Here is a 26,478-nt window from a genome sequence, read left to right as displayed (position 1 = left end):
ATTAAACTAAAATCGAAATTAAAAATATGGGATTTGTCTAAGAGGGTTAATTAAACAATTGAATTAAAATCATGAACGCATTCAAATTATAAAATAAATTAAAATCAAACTAAATTGAAATTAAATTCTATTTAATAATATTATTGGAATTAAAAACACAAACTTTATTTGATACGACCATTTAAACTAAAGAATTAAGATCAACAAATGTATTTAAACAAATTAAAATCAAACTAATTGAAATTAAAAATATAAACTTTATTCAATATGATTATTTAAACTAAAGAACTAAGATCAACAAATATATTTAAACTAAAAACAAATTAAGATCAAACTAATTGGAATTAAGAACACAAATTTTATTCAATATGATTATTTAAACTAAAGAATTAAGATCAACAAATGTATTTAAACTAAAAACAAATTAAAATTAAACCAATTGGAATTAAAAACACAAACTTTATTCAATATGATTATTTAAACTAAAGAATTAAGATCAACAAATGTATTTAAACTAAAAACAAATTAAAATCAAACTAATTGGAATTAAAAACACAAACTTTATTCAATATGATTATTTAAACTAAAGAATTAAAATCAACAAATGTATTTAAACTAAAAACAAATTAAAATCAAACTAATTGAAATTAAAAAAAAAACACTAACTTTATTTAAACTGTCATATAAATTAAGATAAACTAGCATGGAACTAATGAACTATAACCACAAAAAAAAAAAATCTAATCTAAGAAAAATAAAAGATTTGTACGAATTGATATTTAAAAGAATTTATCACAAAGAATTAATTAAACCAGTGGACTAAAATCTAAACTAAAAAAATATGCTCTATCGGAAACGAAAACTAACCCGTGTTGTATCGGAAATAAGACTCTCTAGATGTATCAAAGTGGCAACCTGTTTCTCATCTGAAATCTTCTGTTCTCCTCCCAAAATTCTTGTGCATGTCCTCCTTTCAAAAAATTCTCCTTTGCGTGTGAACTTCCTTGCCCAAAAGTATTTTTCTCTGTGTGGATTTCTTTGCCGAAGACTATTTTTCTCTATGCGTGTCTCTTCCCTAAAAAATTTGTTCCTCCCCATTCATTTTGTCATTTTTTTTTAATATTTATATGGCAACCCATCCTTTCTATGGAATTCTTTGTTTCCTTTCTAGAAATGCGCGTGAATATAGGAAGTCTATACATGTGTGGCTTACTTGGAGATTTCTCTAAGGATGCAGTCGTGTCTTATTTGGTAAGTGATAAAGCATGTTGACTTTTCTTTCTAAAAACAAAAAGAATCTCTGTTACAGCCCACTATATGCGTGTTGTGCACAAAATGGCCACTTCCTTCCTATAGGCAACATGGTAGACTGCTTATTTAGAATGAGTGAATGGTGCATGAATTCATTCAAATCGTTGTCCTTATGTGGTGCGGTTAGATTAAGAATGCAAGCCGCATGTCTGGGATTCCTCAAGGGTGCGTGCTGAATGCTCCCAAAGTGTTGTGCCTTCTCCACTCAAAGAACAACATGATCAGCCCTCATTCCTCTCTAGGACCAATTGGTAGTTTTCCCATTCTCATGCAAAATAAAAAATAAAAAATAAAATAAAGTTCAAAGAAAAAAATCACTTATTTAGGAGTAGAATAAAATCAAGTAGAAAATCAAATCACATAGCTATAGAATCCAAGATGTCAATTCATGGAATTAAAGAATGAATAAATAATTGAGTAAATAAAAAAATAGATTGATAAGGGCATAAAAATAAATATTGGACATATGCAATTAGGAAGAAAAAATAGAAAAAATTTAAAATTGATGCAACGGATTATAATAATTTAAATGTCAAACTCAAACCCTCAAAAATAAAAAAATAAAATTTCATTTCATGCAATATATAGTCAAGCTAATATTCATCTTATCTCGGAAAAATAAAATAAAAAACATGCCTAAGTGAACTATGCCAAAAGAAGTGTCTAAGTGACCTATTCTGAAAAAGTGTTTAGGTGACCTCGGGTGAATGTGTACAAGTCGGGAGGTGTCTAGGATGTTTAGGATGGTATCTAAGTCTACATTAATGGACTAAGTGGGCCTAAGTGAACTAAGTGTCCTAAATAGGCTTATGGTGATGTCTAATGGGCTAAGTATACTTATACGGGCCTAGGGTGAGAATAGGTGGGCCTAACTAAGTCCAACCTAAAGTGTACCTAACTGGAGCCTAATCTAAACTTGAAGGGCATCCAAGGTCATAATGTGGAACTGGATAAATCCCTCAACCAAAGTCTTCGAGGTGGCTCAAAAAAGGTAAGTAGTATGAGTAGCAATGGACCATTAAGGAACTACTGTGGAACACTGAAAATGAATTTAAAGACATGTGCTAAAGGGACAAAATTGAGGGTCTACACTAATACTAAGTTTCTTGCTAGTCCATAACTCATATGGGGTTTTGGCTACTTCTTTGCTTGGGACTCTATTCAAAATGTAAACTGCAGTTTTGACAACTTTGCCCCAAAGTGGTTCTGGGAATGTGGAATGATTGATCATACTTCTTACCATATCCTTAAGAGTACGGTTTCGCCTTTCTACTATACCATTTTCGTTTGGAGTCCCTAGCATGGTGTATTAAGGAACGATACCACACTCCATCAAATATTTATGAATTAATTTTGTATAAGGATGTCAATTACAAGTTGATGTTTTTGTCCAAACACCGAATATTAATGTTTGTGCTAGGTATCTTGTATGATGTTTATTTATTCATGTATGTATGATGTTTATGTGACTAATTGTGAGCTTTATTATTATGAATTCAACATCTTCTATATTTGCAAATGTCAATAGCATTCTTGTGCTTAATGGCACAAACTTCAAGAAATGGAAGGAGCACGTTATAATTGTGCTCGGGTGCATGGATTTAGACTATGCATAAAGAAAGGATCGCCCTCCAAACCTTACTAGTGCCATCACTGTTGAGCAAAGGTCTACTATGGAAAAATAGGAGCGATCCAATCGCATGAGTCTTATGATAATGAAGCACTCAATTCTAGAAGCTATAAGAGGTGCAATACCTGAGGAAACCCGAACCAAGGCATTCTTGGACCAGATAGCAAATCGATTTGCTGCAAACAAAGAGGTTGAGACAAGCACTATTCTTAGTACGCTTGTCTCCATGCGATACAAAGGGAAAGAGAATATAAGGTAGTACATTATGGAAATGTCTAATCTTGTGACGAGACTCAAGGCACTAAAGTTAGAGTTTTCGGAGGACATACTCATGCACTTGGTCTTGATCTCTCTACCTACACAATTTAGTCCATTCAAAATCAGTTACAACACACAAAAGGAAAAATGGACTTTGAATGAGCTTATTGCTTAGTGTGTACAAGAGAATGAGAGATTGAAACAAGAAAAGATAGAAAGTGCTCACTTGGCTTCCACATATCAGGGATTTGGTACCAACAAGAAAAGAAAGAAGGACAATAAAGGAAAACAAATTGCAGTTTCTGGGACATCAAAGAAAAATGTGCAGAATAAACAAGATAAGGAGATAACTTGTTTCTTTTGCAAGAAGGTTGGTCATATGAAGAACACATGTACCAAATACGTTGCTTCGCGTGAAAAGAAAGGTACACTTCTCAACTTCAGCTTTGAAATTCTTGAACACATCCAATGATTGAGACTTCTCATGAATCAAATAAAGATAGCCATAGCGCAAGTAATCGTCAATGAAAATGATAAAATATTGTTGTCCATTCCAAGAAGGGGTAGGAAATGGACCACAAATGTTTGTATGTATCAATTCCAAGACGTCGTTGCACCTATTAGCATCCTTTTTCCTCATATTTGTTTGTTTACCCTTAATGCACTCTATACGGACTTGAAAGTCTGAGAAATCAAATGGATCAAGAATTTCTTCTGACACAAGCCTTTGAATCTGTTGATTTGAAATATGACCCAAACGCTTGTGCCATAACATTGATGAATTCTCATTCGTTAATTTTCGCTTAATGCCATAATTACTTGAATGCAAGGTTTCATAGTGGCCTTTATGTTCAATTTGTATAATTTGTCTGTTAGACTACTTGTATCAATAACATTTAAATTTAGATAAAGATTAACCATTTCATTTCTAAATGAACAATAATATCCAAATTTGTCTAGACATGAAACAGAAATTAAATTTCGTCTAAACGACGGTACCACAAAAGTCTCTTCCAAATCCAATGTACATCCAGAGTCTAACTGTAATTTAAAAAGACTAATAGCCTTTATTGTAGCCTTGTTGCCATTTCCCACATAGATGTATCTTTCACCATCAGTTGGCATTTGACTCTTTAGGCAAACCTGCATAGTGACACTTATGTGAGTAGTTGTACTTGTATCTATCCACCAAGTGTCAATAGGCATTATAACTAAATTAATTTCTAAACAAACAAAATTGAGAAGTAATAAAACCGAAAACAATATGCATGTCTTTGGACTAACATATCGAATGCAAGATAAACATTATATGTCACATATTTATGACTACTTTATTTATTATTATATTAAAATAATAATAATAACATGTTTAGATATTATAAAATAAATAAATTATATAATATAAGTTACTTTGGCAATTAACGTACCTAATTCATTTATTTTAAAATATTAAACACAAATTTAGCAAGTTATTAATTTATTTATTTACAAGAAAGAGCTCAAAACAAGTTAATCCATCCTATTTCTGGAGAAAGAGGATTCCAAGAAATTTATAAACTAAATGATTAATAAATGGAACTTGTTTATTTCTCCTATTCTCTTGCATGCAAGTGATATATATATATATATATATTATCTTTAATGTGATCTTTAAAAGGTTCGGTTATGTCCATGAAAATTCCTTTAAAAATTGCTTGCATGGGGGGTTTGGCCCACTGGTCATTAAGGTAGCCATTCTGGCTTAGGCCATGAATGGGCATGTGGCCTATTGATAATTAAAGCCTATTTCTTTGTAATATTCCATGCCAATATTTTATCAAATATTTTGTATCATTTTTTTACTGACTTTATGGTTTAGGATCTGTAGTTGAAAGGATTGTAGGTTGATCACACAATTAAAATACCCATAGACTCCACATGACCATCAAGTTGGTTTCTATCAAAATTCTAATATTTTCTTTACATTACTCAACCAAAGGGCACTGCCAAATGACAGCAAAGGACGTTGGCAGCAATATCATCAACGGCGCCAAAATGGCGCCGGAGCTATCCTCAAAACGGCGTCTTCAACTGAAAACGACGCCAAACGACATCTAAACCTCTCTGATTTCCAACCGAAAAACCCCATGAACAGCGTCAGCACCCTGCAATAGTGCAGGGAGATTGAGCTTCTCATGGGAAAATGACGCCAAACGACGATGTCTGCAGCGTTCCTACAAGTGGCATCATAAGGAAGATGCCACCATTTTGCTAGAAATGGCACCAGAACAGTGACGTTGTGGATTGGAATCGCCAGCGTAGCTTGAAACTAAGATGACTCTTGAATGGTGCCTAGAACGGATGCCTGTAGCGCCTCCAATTGCGCCTAAACGGCATCAGAACATCGCCTGAAAGACGTCGCTGCAACGCCTCTAAATCGGGCCTAAACAATGTCAGAATGGTGGCTGAGGTGCGCCTTGAATGGCACCTGAACGGCGCCTGAAACGACGCCTCTAAACGGCGTCTGAACGGCGTCGGATGGCCCTTGAACGACATCTGAACGCCTATAAGGAGGCTTGTAACAACGCCTTAAATACTCTTTTTTTATTTTTTTTTTTTAAGATTGTTTTTGGTGAAAATGGAATCGGAACCTTGGGCTCTGATACCAAATTGTTAAACTTCAATATTCTCCATTAACACCAAACACACAGATACTGGATATATTCAACAACAATCACTAGATAGAGAACCAACTTGAATCCATTTTGTGCTTTTGATGAAAAAGTATGGATCTTCAAAGGTTGTAGAGGGTGCCACCTCTAACTGGATTCTCTATGACAATGGGAGTGGGAGAGAACAGGTTCCTTTTGTTCAAAAGATGTTTGTTTCAAAAGATGCGATAAAATAATAGAACAGACAAAAGCCTCACCCTATTTTTATACCCTCCTGCCTTAGGAACTATACCCATTGGGTTATTGGGCCTCACGAGTCTTAGGCCCATCATCTAAGGCTCGTGATAGCATTGAGCTCTACATATTAGGTGGCCCATACTCTAGATCAACTAGAAATCGTATATAAACAGATAGCTAAATCCTGAACAATGGTTAATATGATGTCGGTCCATATTTATTCTATCAGTTATCACTCAAATAATCCTTTCTCCATCCATCCTCAAGTAGATTTCTACGATTGAGAATGAAAATTCCTCATTTGACTTTGAAATTTATTATTCCACCATAAAATAGTAAAAAAACAACTGTAAGATTCAAATAAGGATCAAGATAGCCTATTCCATTTCTTTGGTTTTTGGGATCTCCATTATCTCATGAACTCCATTCCATCATCCTTTAAATCAACGACTTTTCCATATCCAAATATTTTCCTAAGGATTCAACAACAAATGTTTCAATTTTATAACTCGAGAGCATTAATAAGATTGAGATGTCAAGGTTGACCAGGCTTCCAATCTCTTCCGAGAGCAATAACTCACATAAAAGTTGCTCTTCTACTTAGAATAAATGTTTTTCAAATATTCTTGAAATTCTTATTCTTGTTGCACCATTTCTTCCTAATTATTTGAAGTTGTCATTAAAAAAAAAAAAGACTCTAACACATTTCTTATGTAGCATAGGTGCTATATTGGATTTGAGTTGAATTTTTAATAAATATATAATTAAATGGTCTTTTCTATTATAATGAAAATTTTGTAATATTAGTATTGGTAAATTATAACAGACCCATCAATATAAATGCAATAGTAGCTTTGTGGAAGTATCTGCAAGCAAAGTGGCTTGGACAAAATGAAAAAGAAGCACATAGCCAAGTATTTTTTGAACTATTTGATAAGACCCACAACTCCCCTTTAAGGTATTCCAATGACTAGGGAGTTAATGAGGCTCTTCTATCCAGTATGAGGCTTTGGAACTGAGGAGACCAACACTAATAGATGCACCAAAGTCAACCTGCAGATTCTAGTTTTGTGGCATTGAGTGGGAGAGAAGAAATAACAGGGAGTAGTTAGAAGCCAATAGATGTAATTGTGTTCAACAAGCTTATAGCATTGACCAAGTCCACATGCTAAAGCTTCAAAAGCAATACATACATACATATATATATATATATACCTATAGTTTTGTCTTACCTTAGTACTGGAACTCCAAAAATGCAACAAGATCTATTGAGCTTCTAGAAGGAGCAAGACCATGTTGTAGCCTCCCTCCTAAAGAATGTGTCCAAACATGAATGCCTGAAATTTTGGAAAAAAATCTTATTGTAAGCCAATGAACTATAAATGGACTCATCTTACTAAATGAAAACAACTGTTTATAAGGATCTAATCAATAAACACAATATGTTCTTAATTGCTCTATACAGAAGAGTTTAAAGCATATAGATGATTCAAAGTGTATATGTGGATCCCAAAAGGAAATAGAAAAGGAAAAAGATGAAAAGATAACTGTCAAAGGAAGAGAATGCATTGGACAGTTGTACATCATCAAGAAAACTCATGACAGAACCCCCTTTGTTCTTATATGTTAAAGGAGCCTCTTTCCCTCAAGAATTTCTTAAATTTCTTTTTTCTCCATCCATTCTAGACTAAAAACTTAAAATCACTACCATCTACATAGTACTCATGCTCTAAGCCACAACTTTTCTATGACAACCTGATAACAACTCCTTACCTACAACACCCAAGATTGCCATTAACCTGTAGTCACCAAAAAATGCATCACCAATTGATCTACTGTTTTTTTTTTTGCCTATTTAACAATCCAATAGAAGCAATTTGGGAGGGGCATTTCCTTTGTTCACCTAATTATCAGTAATAATAACTCTATTTGAATGGGTCTTCCCCATGAAAATTTATACCTTCCTTGACACTCTACTGTCTTATGCTTCCTACAAAGAAGAGCTCCCTTTAGCTCCACTCTACATCTCATGAACAATTTCATTGGGTATGGATAGGATTCAATTTAGGATCATATCACTATACAAAACATCCAGCCAAAATCTAAGCTTGTTCTTTTCACCCCAATCATGTGTGTGTTGTAGGTTTATCAAATTTTTTGACAATTATTTCCAATGCCTTTTTGCAAACTCACCAAATAAACTTCACCTCATTTTTCTCCAATACTTCCTTCTTACCATCTTCCTCCACAATGGGTCCCCACTGCAGATCTATAAAGCCATTTTCCTAATAAGACCTCATTTAATGACCCCAACCTTCTCTAACCTGAACCCACTATGGTGAGAAAATCATCCATGATTCTAATTCTTAACTTATTTCCCATTCTTTGCCACGTAAAATCCCTCCACAACCACTCTGCAATTATTCCCAATCATTCCCAAACTTAGAGAAAGTTAAGGTCAAATTGATTAACAGGAAGCCTTCAGGAAAACCTTTATCATGACATTCATTGATCATTTTTGTCCGACCAAAGGCAAACTTTGTAGCACAGAGGAAATGCCATGCATAAGATTAAGTCTAGATGCCAAAATAAGTACGAATAAAAAAACATCACAATTAAAAAATTTTCTACATTGTAATACAATTACATTTACAACCTTAAACATCACCATGCAATTCTTGTTGTGCTAGGATATTTGTTAAGCACATCATCCATGCACCAACAATGATATGGTAAAAAAGAGGAAGATTATAGGTCAAAGAGGAAATTGCTTCGTGTTTATTAAGTGTAATATACATTTTGTTTTAAAAACTTTCAAACACATCCTTCTTTCTCCTTCAAAGCAATTTTTGTGAAAGATCTAAAATAAAAAACAGTGGGACTTTGTTCGGATCATGGAAAATTTGAGGGGAAAAAAGGAGAAAGTAGAATGAAAGTAAAGACGAAGAAAGATAATAAAATACATATTAAACGTAATAATATTTTCATACATGTTTCTTCAAACACGTGTTTTTTTCTTCCTCTATGTAAAGAATGAAGAATTAAAAAATATGTAAAATTTTAGTTAAATTTGATTATACTTGATTTTGCTTTGTACTTTCCATGGTAAACCAAATAAGAGAATTTTGATATTTCTACCATGATTGTCCTTAGCTCTTTTAATGATCCAAAGGGAGCCTAAAGGTTTTGTGCAACTAAAATATATCTTACTAGACCTCAAGATGCACACATGCCTTTGTTTTGTGGCAAAGGAGTTCATAAGCCATGCTGGAACTATACAGAGGTGATGCCAGGGTCAAAATGTTGCAAAAGGTAATAGGATGCTGATCAAGTTTCTTTCATCTTGAAAAATCATACATACAAATATAAATATCATAATTGTACAAAGAAAGGGGAATAGAGGAAAAGAGCACTGTGAGGAACAGAACTCAAGAGAATGCCATACATAATTGCATTCCAAATCAATCTCTAGTGAAACCATCAATGAAAAGCTATAGTGATCAATCGAAGAGTAATTTACTTTGCCATACCATCACAATGAAACAAAAGATGAGCATATCAACCTCCAGAGCAGAAAACTATCAGACTTACTTGAAAAGAAAGAGAAAAAGCCATCATCTACAGTTGACGTCCTTAACAAACCACCATTTGAATAGGCTGAGCTTTGGTTGGAAATTTTTTTAATTCATCACCCTTGTTGTTCTTTTCCTCCTACATGCAGAAAGGAAATTTCTGTCTATATAACAACTACCACTGTTGTTGAACCATTGATATAACCGTTGTTGATTTGTGAGTAGGCAGGCATACCTGCATGAAACAAGGGAAGGAAGTAAGGTATCTGCTTCTATTTTTGTTCAGGGAAAACAGAATTTAGTTCCAACTCATACAACCAATGAAATAGCAGAACAGGGGATCTACGTAGTTTGAATCAATATCCTTCTTTCTCCTTTAGACATTTTGTTTAGAATAGGAAATTTCCTTTGGAAAATAATGACATAAGCTTAGGACATTTGAGATGAACAGAACTGCAGGAGAATTTCAATGGTATCAAAGGGAAAAATTTATGTTTCAACTTTTCGAGTGTCAAATTAGAAACTCATATCAACTCCATAAGAGTTGTCTTTTGTGAATGACATGGTCTCTGTTTCCATTTTTGTGATATAAAAATAAAATTCAGAAGAGTTGCAACCAACAGCCCTTCTTACAAAACTGAAACCGAAATGAAACTGTTATAGCCTCAACATAAATTGTCCTTAAAGTTAACATGCATAAGCAAACAATGAACTTCTATTAATTTTGAGATACTGTTCTAGTCTCAAAGCTCTAAAGAAGTAACATATAATTCCTGAAAAGAGTAAATGCAATCCGGAATTTTAAAATCAAAAGATATCACATCAGAGTTTCATACATGAAACTGCATTGCTTTGCAGCAAAACAATTCATAAGTATATATGTAAAGTCAGGTCAATCACACTAAGCTAGAAGAAAGTTGTGTCTGCCAAAACAGAGGATCAAAGCAGCATGAGAACAAAATTAAGAGAAGATGCCAAGACATAACTTGCACAAAATCCACCTCTTGGTGAAGACATGAATGAAACATCTTACAAAAAACAACTAAATTGGTGATAGAAGTATGCTAGTATAAAGAATGAAGTCAATCAACTTGCACAAATAGATAAAAGGAAAAAAATAACATCTTTTGGAGAAATCAATAACATACCAACATGGGAATAGATTGCAGCTATGAGTAGGAAAATTTTCATATAATCTTCACCATTCTTTTCCCCTTCCTACATCTTCAGAGGAATTTTCTATTAGTATCTGAAAGTGGAAATGGTAAGCCACTGAAATTGGAAGTCAGGTATCGTGAATGGGCAGATGGGCAGACGTACGTATTTGTTTGCTTTCATTGCTTGACTAGCAACTGCAGCCAAAATCATCTATTCATCAAGGAATGGAACATTCCTGTCGAGCTGGACCCATCTGAATGTACAATGGAAATTGGAGGTCAAATAAGCAGGAAAGGAAAATGAGAACTTGTGAGAACTTTGGAAACATTATTAATGAAAATGTAATAGTTCAAGATAGTTTACAGGGAGTTTCAGTTTAGGATTACAATGGAAGAGGCTGAATGAGTGACAAGTAAACATTACAAGTTAGGAATATTTGGAAAGCAATGCATGATTCTTCATTCTTTGATTCGGCACCAACTTGAATCCTCTGCGTCCTTGGCTAGCTTAAGTTTCATCATTTATAGGTTTCCTTCATTCATCTTTTCCATAGCAACTCTAATATTGGAATAGAAAACTGCATCTAGGTATCCACATCTAAGTCCATTAATTATAAACGCTTGCAGAAAAAAATACTAAATTTACTATGTTTCAAGGAAATCCAAAACAATTTACTATGTTGCATCTAAGCCCTTTTCCCCTTGATTTGAATTCGAATTCGAGCACTTGAATGTTTTCCTAAAACATTTAAAGATCAGTTATCATCATGTTGAGAAACTATGTTGATATTTTAATCATGTTAATATCATGGTTGAATGGCTTTGATATTTTGAAACTGGGAGGCTGGCATTGGATTCAATGGTTCAATCAATGGGAGGTCCACACGGTTTCCATACCCACCATGTCAATATCAAGCACCGCTCATTGAGGTGAAAGATGAATTAATATGCATCACTGAAGGGAGACAAGGGGAAGGGGACACAAATGTTAACAGCTTTTTATACATTTTTGAAGGGATTTTAATATATATAGATATATATATATATATATATATATATATATATATATATATATATATAATAATTATAATTATATATTCTGTTTATGCAAATAATATTGGAAGCAGTGCTACATTCTAAGGCAATTTCCTATAACATAAAGGAAATGATGTACCCCCATTGGTTTTATGGTTCCTTCTTTGTAACAAAAATCAACTCCACTTAATTATGCTAATCATGTTATTTATATATGCATCTTTCTTCCCAAGCATTTAGAAAATTATTTTGTTCTCTAATAATTTGAAAATTTATAGAATTATGTACAACTCTAATACTTTAATATAAATTAATAACAACCCATTAGTAGTATTATCATCTTAGTGTTGACCTTAAGATTGTATTAGCTTATGACTAATTTGATGTTCCTTGAATCACATAAACACATTGATCTTTTGAGCAATTAATTGGTTGTTAGATTAGATGACTACTTTGAGCATAACAAATGGTGTAAGAGTATGTAGTCAATTTGAAAACCCCTTTCACAATAAGGCAACACTTCATAACCAAAGTGGGACAATTGAGATCAGGATGAATAATGATGTAAATGTTAATCCTAACCATTCCCGTGGCTTTATTGATCATCACCAATGTGGTCAATTTGATCACCCCACTTTCATAGTAAGACAATACAATCAAATCACAATACTCCCACAATATTGGGAAGTAACTTCTTTGTAAGAAGCTATGTGCTCAAATCCCTAGCCCCCAGCTCAGTGAGTAACCTCTGTCAAAGATCTTCTGTCATCTTCACCCTCTGCTTCCTGCCACATCTCTACCAAGCCGTATCCCTCTGAATGTATGAGGCAAGAACATAAATTGGTTATAACTTCACCAGCATTATGAAGAGAAATAATTACATACAATTTCAGAATCATTGGATCTCTTGAAATACTTTCGAGCACGAAATATTGGAAATATTGGAAAGTAAACAAAGGCTAGAAAAGCAGAAGGGGGTTGTAATTCAATCTCAGTCTGACTGAATAATGTAAGCATGAATTTGAAAGGATTCCTCCTTCTTGACAAGAGAAAAGTGTATTTCAATCTGACTCTGCTATCTTTCAATGGATGTATGAGCCATCTATTTGAATGCAGGGGATGTGGGCGATGTTGGGCCAATATCCTCCCTTCTCCTTTGAGCAGCTTTCTTTTATTATAGGACAATCACTGATTTCAAGTCTTCCAAGTGTTGCAGGCAGCTCCAAGGACCTGAGCTTGCGGCACCAATAAAAAGCTAGTTCTTTTAGAGACACCAGATTTTGGAGAGCCATGGAGGTTAAAGATTCCAGTTCACTGATGGAAAGATAGGTCAGAGATGGAGGAAGCAGACACTCTTCATCCGAAAAAGAAGCCATATTGGGAAACACTCTACAAATGGTCAATGCAGAAAGAGAGGTGAAGGTATAGAGGCTCCATTCAGATATGGGTTTTTTCAGATTCTCACACCATCCAACATAAAGTGATGTTAGATTGGCGGGCAAGCCCGCTTCTGGAAAGGACTCCACTCCTGGACAACCCCGTATGCTGAGAACGTGAAGAGATGTGAGGTTTTTCATTTGATGCGGAAGGGACCTGAGATTCACACATCTCCAAATACGAAGGTGCCTGAGGTTGGGGGTGGACAACCCTCTTTTTGGAAAACACTCCAGACCTCCACAATCTTCTATGTGGAGCTCCTTGAGGCTTGTAAGGCATTCTGGTAGGATTTTCAGATTTGGATAGCCCCTTATGTCTAAATATTCAAGAGCTGTGCCATTGGGTGACATTTTCTCTGACATTGACTCCAAGTTTGCACATCCCCAAATACAAAGGAGCTCAAGGGTGGAGGGTAACTCCCCTGTTGGAAAGAACTTGAGAGAGGAACAATTCTTTATCCACAATTTTTCAAGGCAACAAGTGTTTTTGCTTACAGTGGAAGAGGACTTGTGGTGCATCATTCCCTCTGGTAGAGACTCCAAATTTTCACAATCTTCAACCCTCAGATGCTTGAGCGTGGTGGGCAGCTCACCATTTGGAAAGCATATGAGAGATGGGCAGTTCTGCAGCACCAGAGATCTGAGCAAGGGTGACAAAGCGGCCTCTGGAAATGAAACCAGTTTGGGGCACCTCTCTAATTTCAACTCTTGGAGAGAAATGAGACTTTGCAATCCGTTTGGCAGCTCCTCCAGGTTAGCACAGTCTTGTATTTTCAAAATTTTAAGTTTGCAAGGTAGCATTTGCTCCTCCAACGTTACAAGCCAGTGACACCGTCCAATAGCTAATGTTTCAAGACAACTACCAACCCCACTTCTGAACACCACCCCTTCACATTCTTCTAAACTTAATTCACCAAGAGATGCAAATCCTGAAAAGGGAACTTTCAAATTTGGACACCCAAAGATATCAAGTTTAACCAGAGAAGGTAGGCAATAAGGCAACTGTATACCTAGCTTTGAGCATCTCCTTATTGTAAGTTCTCGAAGGAATGGAAATGGTCCCACTTGTTCATCTGCATCTGGAAAAAACCAATCTTTCCATGTTGGCATATTTTCAAACTTCAGAAACTCCAAGGATGGAAAAGACTTGACAATCCCTCCATAAAACTCCTCATCTATGGTTCTAACTTCACTCATCCCTTCGATATGCAAGTTTTTGAGTAAGGATAATTGGCCGAGAGCCGGTAACAATGTGCATATCTTGCAATTCTTGAGAACCAAGTGTGTCATTAAAGGGAATGAGGGATTCTTTATCCAACTTGGAAAGTTTGGTCCACCATAGAATGCAATGGTGAGCTTTTCCAGATTTCTATGAGGTTGTAGCCACTCTAAAACAAGCGTCTCATTCATTTTATTTCTTGATTCACCAAAATCACTGCTCCATTTCAGTGTTAACTCTTTGATGTTCTGCTTCTTCTGTAAATTAACACTCCTTGCATCTTGAATATCTACCACATTATGCAACCCTGAAATGGAAAGCTTTCCTTGGAGACCCAACAAATTCTTTAATTCTTTGATACCCGACCTGCTACCTTTGCCCACAATAAAGTCGGATAATGTTTGCAAATTGGTTAAGTTTCCCATTTGAGGGGGCATCTCCTGTAGTTGAACTGCACCAGAAATATCAACATGTCGAAGGTTGATGAGGCCTCCAATTCCCATAGGCAACTCAACAAGTCTATAGCAATTGCGTAATATCAGTGTTTGCAAATTATGAAGATGACCCACTGAATCGGGTAACCTATTCATCAAAGAATCAGATAAATTCAAATAGCGCGCGCAGATGTTTCAAACCACCTATGGAATTTGGTAACATCTCACTTATGAAATAACCGCTTAATGACAATACCCGCAAACATTTCATTTCTTTTAAAAGGTCATCTAGCACCTTACTTGAAATGAAATATGTAGAAAAAGTAGTGAGTGGCAAAGCAACTAACGTCCGCAAACACTTAGCCTTATGAAACGCTTCGAATTTTCTCATCATCTCATAACGTTGACGATTGAATGACAAATGACGAGCCTTCTCTGAAACAGCCGTGGATTGCTTATTATTCTCTAACTCATCGTCCAAATTAAAGCATATGTCTCCAGCAATAGATTGTGCTAAATCGTTAACAAGATCATGCATTAAAAATTGGGATGAATTTTGAGTTGATTGTTGAAAAAATGACCTTGAGAATAAATCATCAAAGTACTCACAACCTAACTTCTCAGGCTGGTTCTCTCCCTTTGTTTGTTGCAGAAAACCTTCTGCCATCCATAATAGGATTAATTCATCTTTGTCGAATTCATAGTCTTTTGGAAATATCGAGCAATAAGCAAAACACCGCTTCAAATGAGAAGGAAGATGATGGTAGCTTAGCTTGAGAGCCGGAAGAATATGACTTTTCTCCTCCGGGAGATCCCATATCTTGCTTGTTAATATATCTTCCCATGCTCTGCGATTTAGTTGATTGCGCAACATGCCACCAAGCGCCTTTGCTGCCAAAGGCAGGCCTTTGCACCTTCTGACTATCTCCTCTCCAACTTCTTTCAGGTGTGGATAAGCATCAAAGTTTCTTGCCCCTAATGCATGTCGGGTGAATAAAGATAGACAATCATCATATGATAACTCCTGAAGGGGATAAGCTGAACAAGTTCCGGTAACAGATACAACCCCTTTATTACGGGTTGTGACAATAAGCTTACTACCTGACGCTCCGGCTCTCATCGGCATGCACAAAATATCCCATTCATCAAAATTCTCATTCCAAACGTCGTCCAAGATAAGAAGAAATTTCTTCCGGTAAAGTTTCTCCCTGAGCTCAATCTGAAGCAAATTAAGATTGTTGGCATAACGTGTATGTGGAGAAAGTGATTGCAGAATAGTTTTGGTCACCCTCAAAACATCAAAATCATCGGAAACACAGACCCAAGCTCGCAAATCAAAATGATCCTTCACTTTATTGTCATTAAACGCAAGTTGAGCAAGAGTAGTTTTGCCTATACCTCCCATGCCGACGATAGGGATCACGCAGACTTCATCATCACTTGGATCATCCTTGAGCAGCATGGCAAGTATGGCAGCTTTATCTGTTTCCCTGCCATAAATACGAGATTCAATCACCAAAGAAGTGGATGGCAGTCTCCGTAGTCTCTTTCTACCAGACCAACCTGCAGAAATATCTCTTAAATCCAGTTGCCTTTTTTGGGCTGAAATATCTTGTAATCTGGCAGTGATCTCCTCTATCTTGGAACCCATACTTAAATTGGACCAAGCAGCACTCAAAGTGAGACTAGTAGACACATAAGATAAAACGCTCCGAACGGTACCAGTGGGCGGTTGGGGTTGAGCCACGATCAAGTTGCGTCGCAAAGCTTGGGTGGCGAAGTCGTCCAAGATGTCCTCCACATCATAAGCCAAGTCTCTGACGTCGTGTAGCCACATCTTCACCAGGGGGTTTGTCATCTGCTTCTCCTCTGCGTCATGGAGCACTGCGTAGATCTTCATCAATATTTTCTTCCACTTGTTCAGCTCAGAATCCACTTGCTCTTCACATGCGTACTTCCAGAGCTCCGGCGAGGCGACCATGTTGACCAACTTCTGAATGAACCCAGAAAAAACGGCTTCTCCAACAAAACCAGCCATGTTTTCTCCTTTTTCTTTTTTTTTTCTTTTCTTGTGGGTAACAAGGGATTGATTAAGGGAACTCTCTGCAACAGATCTGTAAGATATTAGATATTCTTCAGAAGAAAAGTTTGTAGCTAAAAAATGATTAGGGGAAGTCTGCAACTCTTCAGAAGAAAAGTATTTGGAAATACGAAATACGGCAATGAATTCCGTGGAAGTGACGGTCCAGACGGTCTGAACGATGGAAAGTGACTGTTCCAGTCACAAAAATACAAAATGTGAGACCTTTAGTGGATGTCCTTGGACTTATTCTCGGTTGGTCGACAGGGTTGGTATGTTGAAAATGCCGCACATGGGCTGCTCTTCTGAGTTCATATTCGTGAGGTGAAATGTGAACTAATGCCCATTAGAGAAGACCATAAGAAGATAGGGAAAATGGCAGCTTTTTACTTATTTAATTGGTTTTAATAAATTAATTAATTTTAAAAAATATATCCTAAGCTTTTTTAGAAAATGCCAAATAATAAAACCATATTTCTTTTATCAAATGAATATGCAAAATGGTAATTTGAGACACTTTCTAACTTGGATTAAATTTCATGGAGTTAATCTTTTCTCTTCGTAACACATATTTCATCACACACACGCATAGATTTTTTGCACATATTTCTATTGATGCACTCGATTGCTTTACTATACCATAATCAAGGCAACCAGTTATTATACTCCACTTGGTTACTTTTCTTAACCATATTTTCACTTCATACCACAACTTCTCCGCATGTCATGGTCTCCGCCTAAGCCATGGTCCTCTTGTGTACCATGGTCCCCTCATAAGCCATGGTCCCCTCATGCACTAGACTATTCGACCACTTCATAATTTCCACCTTTCAAGATCCAATAAATACGTAGGAAAGACCATATTTATTACAGATAATGAAGTATATGTTTTATATATTACATTCTTATTAGAGAATAATTTATTCCACCTTTAACCAAAATTTCTTCTACAATTTTCTTACATGTTCCATTTTTCTTGGCTTTAATAAAATCACACAAAGAAGTACATGAAATTTAATGGGATTCGACTAGTTAGTATATATTCCTTATTAGTTGTCATCTATCTCAAATTCTTAATTAATATATATATATATATATATATATATATATATATATATATATATTGTATTGAATTTTACATACAATATTTGCTATGTTGATATGATATTATAATATTAGATTTTTTTATACCAGAAAAGTTATTAAAATATCTTTACAAATTTTCTATATTTTAAAGCAAAAAATTTACACGATGAAAATGAGTTTATAAAAACTATGTATGATAGATAGAAATATGAGAAAGATCTAGTGAAAAACCCCAAGTAGAATAATAGCTCATGATTCAATGTGTAGATATATATAAGGAGTAGAGAAATATGAGATTTTTTTTGTCATTTATAATATTTTTATGGTACAATGAAATTATTTTCTTTCATCCATGGATATAAAAATAGTTAATTAAATCAATGTTAGAGCTTTTTCCAACACAACAAGTGATATCAAAGTTTTTTCCAAACATACAAAAAGTGGTATTGGAACTAGGTCATGGGGTTAAGGTATAGAAATGGAATGTTAAGGGAAGAGTTGTTAGGTATGTGATATTACGAGTCTATGACTCATTGAGAAAATGATAGCTAAAACAATAATCCCAGGATAGGTGTGTAAGGCAAGCCCAAAGTCCTCAAGACAGGTGTGTTGTGGGATGGTCAGTCTCCGTTGTGATTGTTAAGACATACTATAGGTAAAAAGAGCCTTAGGATAGGTGTGTTGTGGGATAGTCAAGTCCCATCAGGAGCCTTCAAATCGTTAAGCCTTGGAGTAAGTGTTAATTAAGGGGTGGTTATGGCATTTGGGCCTAATCAAATTGCTGTGTGAAAGCAGAAGAGAAGGCAACTGGCCCCTCTGCAACAACAGCTTGAGGAGTATAATAGAACAAGTCATAAACACTACGCTACACCAACCTTTACTTGAAGTTGGAAAATAAATAAATCAATAGAAGTATATGATATGTAACTGAGAATAGCATACATATTCATGCTTGTGTACAATAGCAGAAACCAGAAAAACAAGTCCTGATAAGCACTGACCACCTTCATCATTCTTTTCTTCCTACCTGAAATAAGAAATTCCAAAAAGGAACCATCCACTTACAAAATTGGGGAACCCATATCGGGAATTGTCAAAAGGAAAAACAAAATAGATAATCACCTAAGATTGAGGTAAAAAACATACCATCACCATGTGAATTTGCTGCTTAATGTTCGGAAATTTTGGATTTCATATGTTTCTATTCTTCTTTATTTCTTTCCTTCCTGTATGTAGTAGAGAGAAATTTCCATTCTTTATTTCGAAATGAACTCAGAATTTTGCCAATGAAAATGGGAGATGCACACTGTGAATAGGCAGTAGGCATACCTTGTTGAAGGAGGGAAAAACACAATGCAAACGACAAGTGAGTCATTGAACGGCTTCCTTGATCTGAAACAAATAAGAACAAAACAGCTTAAGCAGGGCAAGAGATTTTACACTCGGTTTTAGCCATAAGCCGGTGATGCTGTCAAAAGCCACCGCCCACCCAAGCCTTCAATAAACACATGGAAAATCAGATTAACAGGACAATATGAAACTGGGATTGAGTTGCAAATAGGCATACCTGAGTGAGTTTTTTTTTCCCTTTTTTTATACAGGGCGCAGAATTCATCTTGGGATGTTGTTAGCAATCCCTTATTTCAAGTCTTGATAGCGTTTCAGGCAGCCCAATGGACCGGAGCTTAGGGCATCTGTAGATGGATATCCTTTCAAGGGAAGAGAGGTTTTTGAGAGCCAGACAGACCAGGGAATCCAGCTTACTGATAAAAAGTTTGCTCAGAGTTGTAGGAAGAAGACACTCATCATCTGAAAGAGATGCCAGACTTGGACATACACCGGAAATGTACAGTGATGAAAGAGAAGTGAGCCTGTGGAGGCCCCATTCAGATAATGGCACCTTCAGATTCACACAATCTCTGATTGAGAGCGAAGTAAGGTTGGGGGCCAAACCGCATTCTGGAAATGACTCCAAGCCCTGACAATTCCTAATATTCAGTTCTTGAAGAGATAAAAGGTTCTGCATTTGATGAGGAAGGGACTTCAGGTTCTCACAGTTGTTAATATAAAGGTCTCTGAGATTGGGAGTGGGCAAGCCCCTTTCTGGAAAGGACACAAGACCTTGACAACCATATATATAGAGATACGTGAGACTGTGGAGGAATCCTGGAAGGATTTTCATGTTTGGATAATTGGAAATGGACAAATGTTCAAGTGCAGTATTGCTGTGCAGCATCTTCTCTGAAATTGGTTGAAATTGCCTGCAGTCCCATATCTCAAGCCGCTTAAGGGTGGAGGGTAGCTCGCCTGTTGGAAGGGATGGAAGGGATGAACATTTTCTGATCTCCAAGACTTCAAGACAACAAGAGTTGTTGCTAACCATAGAATTGTGGTGCGTCATTCCCTCTGGCAGAGTCTGTAGATTTGCACAATCCTTGATCTTCAGTTGCTTAAGTGAGGCAGGCAGCTCACCTTCTGGAAAGCTAATGAGGCATGGGCAGTGTTCAATCTCCAAATATTCAAGGAAACCTGAGTTGTAATTATGAGGTAGTAACTTCAGAGTGTTGCATTTCTGCAGCACGAGACTTCTCAGCATCGGTGGCAAGCCCATCTCTGGAAATGACTCCAGTTTGGGGCAACTCTGTAATGACAACTCTTCAAGACATGTGAGACGTTGCAGACCATTAGGCAGCCTCTGCAGGTTAGCACAGTTTTCTATTTTCAAATGTTTGAGATTGCACGGCAGCCTTTGCTCCTCCAAGGATACAAGTCCATGGCACTGCCAGATATCTATACTTTCAAGACCCCGAAGGCATTCTAATCCAAATCTGTTCTCCCACAAAGATGTCATCTCCCCACATCCTCTTATCACCAGTTTTTGAAGGGCTGCTAACAACTGGGTAAATCCTTCCCTTAGACAAGTTAATCTGGAAATTCTCTGAATGTTTAGTGTAGTGAGGGAGCTCAGATCAACCCCGTTTCTCAACACAACCTCATTACATTCTACAACGTTTAAGCTACAAACATATGCAAGTCTTGGAAGTGCAGCCTTCAACTTTGGGCATTCAAAAATTTCGAGCTCTGCCAGAGAAGGTAGGCAATTGGGCAAGCTTCCAGTCAGTTTGGGACATTCCCTTATTCTAAGCTCTCGAAGGCAAGAAAATAATCCTTCACATTCCTCAACCATATCAGAAAAACACCAGTCTTCCCATTCTGGCATATCCTCAAACCTTAGAGACTCCAAGCATGGAAAAGGCTGGAAAAGAGAGACCTCCCCAAAAAATTCATCACCTATGGTTTTAACTTTACACATTCCTTGAATGCGCAAGGCTTTGAGTAGAGATAGTCGTCCAAGACATGGTAGCGATGTGCATTTTCCACAATTTTTAAGGGTCAGGGACTCCATTTTTGAGAATGAAGGATTCCCTATCCAGCTTGGGAATTTCGGTCCTCCATAGAACTCAACTGTGAGCTTTTTCAGATTTCTTTGAGGTTGTAGCAACTCGAGCACAAGCATTTCATTCAATTCATTTCGTGAATCATCAAAATCACCACTCCATCCCATTGTTAGTTCTTCAATGTGGCACTTATTCTTTAAACAAGCATCCATTGCATCTCGAGTATTTCTCACATTATGCAATCCTTGAATGGAAAGTTCTCCTTGAAGATCCAACAAGTGCTTCAATTCTTGTATGCTCGACCCGTTACCTTTCCCCACAATAAACTTAGACAATGTTTGCAAATTTGTCAGGCTGCCCATTCGTGGGGGCATCTCTTCTAATTGACTTGTCCCAGCAATATCAAGATGTCGAAGGTTGATTAAATTTCCCATCCCCACAGGCATCTCAGTGAGACTCCAACAATCTCGTAATATTAAGGTTTGTAAATTATACAGATGACCTACTGAATTAGGTAACCTTTTAATTGAAGAGCGACATAGATTGAGATATCGTAGGTGACTCAAATTATCAATTGAACTCGGCAGATCACTCATCTTATAGCCACTTAAAGATAGTACCCGTAAGCATTTCATTTCCATTAAGAGGTCATGTGTCACCTTCGTAGTTATGAATGACAAACTTTTCATAAATGATACACTGATGGGTAAAGCTAGAAAAGTTCTAAGATACTTCCCTTTATCGACAACTTCAAATTTTTTGAAGATCTCATTGGCCTGACGAATGAATGACAAATGGCGAGCCTTTTGAAAAATATTCTCATTATTCTCCAACTTATCCTCCAAATTCAAACATACATTTCCGGCAATAGATTGAGCCAAATCATGGATGAGATCATGCATCATGAATCGTGGCATTATGTTACTTGATTGTTGAAAGAACGACCTTGATAACAACTCAGAGAAGTATTTGGAACCTAAGTCCTCCATTCGCTTCTTCCCTTTTGTTTGCTGCAGAAATCCTTCTCCCATCCATAAAAGGATTAATTCATCCTTTTTGAATTCATATCCCTTGGGAAAAATAGCGCAATAAGCAAAGCACTGCTTCAGATGAGATGGCAGGTGATGATAGCTCAATTTGAGAGCTGGAAGAACACCACTTTTCTCTTCTGGTAGATCCCAGATCTTACTCTTCAATATATCGTCCCATGCCTCATGGTTTAGTTCATTTCGCAAGATGCCTCCTAGGGCCTTTGCCACCAAAGGCAAGCCCCTGCACCTGTTCACCATTTCCTCTCCAATTATTTTCAAGTGCGGATGAGCTTCAAAGTTCCTTGCTCCCAATGCATGCTGCGCGAACACAGCTCGACAATCATCATTTGACAGCTCCTGCAGAAGGTAAGGCGAAACCGTTCTGGTAAGTGTCGCGACACCCATGTTGCGAGTAGTGATGATAACCTTACTTCCAGGTCCCCCAGCTCGCAAGGGAGTGCACAAGCTATCCCATTTGTCATAGTTCTCGTTCCAGACATCATCTAGAACAAGCAGAAACTTCTTTCCAGACAATTTCTCTTTCATCTTGACTTGAAGCAAGTTTAGATCATTGATCTCACGGGTATAAGAAGCAATTGACTGTAAAAGCGTTTTTGTTATCCTCAAAACATCAAAATCATCAGAAACACAAACCCAAGCCCTCAGATCAAAGTGATTCTTCACTCTGTCGTCGTTGTAGGCAAGCTGGGCAAGTGTAGTTTTGCCGACACCTCCCATGCCGACTATAGGAATCACGCAGACTTCATTATCATGAATCAATTCATCCCTCAGCAACACTTCAAGTATCGCCTCTTTATCAGTTTCCCTGCCATAAACACGAGACTCGACCACCAGAGAAGCTGTTTCAGGGACTCTTTTTCTCTTCCTGTGGGACCTCCCTTCAACATTCTCTCTCAAATCCAGGTCACCCTTTTGGGTAGAAATCTCATGTAATCTTGCAGTGATCTCCTCTATCTTAGACCCCATATTGAGATTATACACCAAAGCATTTGGATTGAAACGAGAAGATAAGGAGGAGATGAGGCTGCGTACCGTACTAGTACTTGGCTGAGGATCATCTTTGATCAGGTTGCGCCGTAAAGCTTCAGTGGCGAAGTCGTCCAAGATGTCCTCAACATCATAGGCCAAGTCTCTGAGCTCGGCTAACCATATCTGCACGAACCGATTAGTCATCTGCTTCTCCTCAGCATCATGAAGCACTGCATGGATTTTCAGCAGTATTCCCTCCCACTTCTTGAGCTCGGCGTGGACTTGTTCTTCGCGGGCGAACTTCCGGAGGTCGGGGCAGGCCAACATATCGACAAGCTTCTGAATGGAAGCAGATAGAAAAGCCTCTCCAACAAAAGCCATGGTTAGTTACTTTGCAGAAATCAGTCCCAAATTGTACAACAGATCCAGAAGAAATGGTTTATGTTGTGCTAGCTAATGGTCGTAGAAATTTTGAACGTGGTTTCCATGGATTGTGTAGTTTTCAATGGTGAGAACCCCAGGAGCAGGAAAATTTCATGGGCTTCTCATTTTGGTAAAACCTCACTAAATGACAACCGTGTTGACTGCTTCGATGACCAGTTTCCATCAGCCTCGCTCAGATGAGACCTCTTCCTCCCTAATGTGTTAGATAACTACTTTTTCCTGTTTAAGCTGGAGCATAGGATTCTTGGATTTTTAGCATTCAGTCACCCTTAATATTTAGATATAACCCAAGTGGGTTTTTATTTATTTATTTATTTTATTGATAATATTTTGCTAAAGAAAAAATGATTTCTGAAAAAAAATTTATATCAAATGGTAATTAAAAAAAATGCTTATTTTTTTTTCAATTTCTAACTTTCAAATAAAAAACTTAGAAATATTAAAAAAAATAAAAAATGACTTTCAAGCTCCATGAAGACTAAGTTAAATCTTCTAACATACATACATCAAACACAAATATGATCTATGGAATGATTATGGGTAAACCAATGAGCTCGCAAGCATGATGACATAATGACAAGATTAAGCTTACATTTTATTCATAAAATTGGTGTCCATAAGATTGGTCGCGGTCAACTTTCTGTATCAATAAGTCAAGTCCATGGAAGAAAACTGTGCTGGAGAATTTCTAATGAAATGAATGGCTGTTATGGTTTTTGAACGTATGAAAGAGAATTTGCCGTAAGGGCCAGGCTAATATTATGTGATGAACAAAACATTGTCCTTCCATCCCGAGAAAAAATGGTAACATTTGAATGGGGTTTCAGTATATCGAATCGTACTTTTTTTTATACCTATCGAAAAGACATCATCGATCAAGTAGTGTTAAATATATATTTTCTAATCTTATTATTTACATTCTAGTCTCATTTATTTGTATCATTATACCTTAATTTTATTCGTTCATACAATTATTTAATAGTCTAGATCTCACCATTAATCATATTTAATAATGTAAATTTTTTGTTCGATAGGTACCACTATGGTACTTTAGTATTTTCCTTTGATTTAATGGATTTGAATATAAGAAAATCAGCATGAGTCAAGGATAGTTATTGAAGAAAATTTGTTAATTAAATCAAAATATTTCAATAAAAAAATTATAATTTTCTTTCAACACATGAATAAACAGTAGTGTAATGACTACAAAGATAAATCATAATATAGAAAAACCTAATTCAACCTCCTAATGATTTCATTGATGCAATCTTCATGATTTTCGGTGTAATGATTTTTTTTTTTTTTTTTTTGACAAACTAGTTGCCTTTGCAACCTGTAAATAGAGATAGGAAGAACATAAAACTTTTAAATTATACATACAACAACTAATAAGCAGCATACCATTTTTATTTTATAATATTAATCGTAGTCATGGATGTTCAATCCAACACATTATCATATGAGCAAGAATAACTGCTCAATCCCCCCTCCCTCCTCCTTTTTATGGTGGTTCGTAGAGCGTAAAACATAACAATTCAAGAATAAGATTTTTTTTTTCACTTACAATGGGAAAAACTAGAAAAAGAATGGAATAAAGTTTATCTAATAATATGTTTGAAAAAAAAAATGCAAGGAAAAAATGTTAAGATTCTAATGACCTCTAGTCTACAACTAAATGCTTTGTACAATACCACATGTTAGAATAATAAATACAACCCCCCAAAATTCAATGTCACAAACACTTTACTTTTTTATAAAAGCTTGGGAAATGATGAAATAAAATCACACTATCCTAGAGCTTATGATATCATTATCTATAAACTCTAGAAGGAACCCATTAAAAAGATCTAGCAAAAACACCATGGAAAAGGATAAGATTAAAAAATGAAGAATCATTAGAATATTCTATATTCGTACCCTATGACCTTCAAAGTTGGAAGTATTTTCCTTTTTCATTAATAAAAATAACATTTCTTCTCTCCTCTATTTTGCAATGACATTTCGAGTGCATTCAACTAAGATATAATCACATACTCGCTAAGGAAATGATCAAACTTACTAGATATAAGCTCACTACTTTGATCTAATTAAAGTGTCTTAATATGTTTATCCAATAGATTATCCAATTCTGTCTTAAGTTAAATGAATTTATCTGAGGCATTGAATTATCTACATATTAGGTACATATAACTAAACCTAGAGTAATCATCAATAAAAGTGATGAAGTACTCATACCCTCTCCATGCATGAACACTAAAAGTCACACACATTTCATTATATACTAATTCCAAATATTCCTTAGCTCTATGTTCTTTAGTAGTAAAGGACTATCTTGATCATTTTACCTTCTATACAAGATTCATAGACTAAAAGTTCTTCTAGAATAAAAATGTCAAATGTCCTAGACATCTAGTTTTTGGATCCTTAATTTTAGTGAGATTAGACAATTCCTATTATTAGGAAAGAGTGGTAGTAGAGTAATACAAGAAAGAAGTAGTATCTCCCACTA

At 36.0% G+C, this 26,478-nt stretch overlaps 3 protein-coding genes and 1 long non-coding RNA gene across 5 annotated transcripts; all 4 read right to left on the bottom strand.

Annotated features, from left to right (window-relative positions):
* Positions 1 to 7,325: 7,325 nt before the first annotated feature.
* Positions 7,326 to 11,123, bottom strand: LOC109121946 (uncharacterized). Its single transcript, XR_009467457.1, has 3 exons — positions 10,808 to 11,123; positions 9,679 to 9,894; positions 7,326 to 7,424 (listed from the first exon to the last, which is right to left on the bottom strand). It is a non-coding gene; the product is annotated as an uncharacterized LOC109121946 (long non-coding RNA).
* Positions 11,124 to 12,416: 1,293 nt separating this feature from the next.
* Positions 12,417 to 15,096, bottom strand: LOC104877903 (putative disease resistance protein At3g14460). Its single transcript, XM_010647346.3, has 2 exons — positions 14,298 to 15,096; positions 12,417 to 14,216 (listed from the first exon to the last, which is right to left on the bottom strand). Exons 1-2 carry the CDS (start codon positions 15,094 to 15,096, stop codon positions 12,934 to 12,936), a joined length of 2,082 nt encoding a protein of 693 aa, XP_010645648.1. The 3' UTR covers positions 12,417 to 12,933.
* A 7-nt stretch (positions 15,097 to 15,103) lies between these two features.
* On the bottom strand, positions 15,104 to 17,148 carry LOC100852948 (putative disease resistance RPP13-like protein 1). The gene has a single exon (XM_010649295.3). The coding sequence runs from the start codon at positions 16,976 to 16,978 to the stop codon at positions 15,104 to 15,106; it is 1,875 nt and encodes a 624-aa protein (XP_010647597.3). The 5' UTR covers positions 16,979 to 17,148.
* A 1,834-nt stretch (positions 17,149 to 18,982) lies between these two features.
* LOC100265152 (putative disease resistance RPP13-like protein 1) lies at positions 18,983 to 24,157 on the bottom strand. Of its 2 annotated transcripts, none has more exons than XM_019217720.2 (4): positions 19,674 to 24,157; positions 19,436 to 19,601; positions 19,253 to 19,332; positions 18,983 to 19,133 (listed from the first exon to the last, which is right to left on the bottom strand). In XM_019217720.2, exon 1 carries the CDS (start codon positions 23,904 to 23,906, stop codon positions 19,734 to 19,736), a length of 4,173 nt encoding a protein of 1,390 aa, XP_019073265.1. In that variant the 5' UTR covers positions 23,907 to 24,157; the 3' UTR covers positions 18,983 to 19,133; positions 19,253 to 19,332; positions 19,436 to 19,601; positions 19,674 to 19,733. The 2 variants fall into 2 exon arrangements, with proteins under 2 accessions (XP_019073265.1, XP_019073264.1); XM_019217719.2 differs by having other exon boundaries at positions 19,436 to 19,498.
* Positions 24,158 to 26,478: the final 2,321 nt, after the last annotated feature.

The sequence above is a fragment of the Vitis vinifera genome, chromosome 13 (assembly GCF_030704535.1).
Source record: "Vitis vinifera cultivar Pinot Noir 40024 chromosome 13, ASM3070453v1".
Taxonomy (NCBI): Eukaryota; Viridiplantae; Streptophyta; class Magnoliopsida; order Vitales; family Vitaceae; genus Vitis; species Vitis vinifera.
The sequence above is the reverse complement of the archived record's forward strand: the minus strand, read 5'-3'. Positions and strand labels throughout refer to the sequence as shown.

Excerpts from the sequence above, each read along its gene's own strand:
- LOC104877903 (XM_010647346.3), bottom strand. The coding sequence starts at position 15,096 with ATGAATAGGTTACCCGATTCAGTGGGTCATCTTCATAATTTGCAAACA. Across the intron at positions 14,217-14,297 it reads AAGGAGATGCTCAAAGCTAG|GATTTGCATCTCTTGGTGAA; the intron begins GTATACAGTTGC and ends TTCCCTTTTCAG.
- LOC100265152 (XM_019217720.2), bottom strand. The coding sequence starts at position 23,906 with ATGGCTTTTGTTGGAGAGGCTTTTCTATCTGCTTCCATTCAGAAGCTT.
- LOC100852948 (XM_010649295.3), bottom strand. The coding sequence starts at position 16,978 with ATGGCTGGTTTTGTTGGAGAAGCCGTTTTTTCTGGGTTCATTCAGAAG.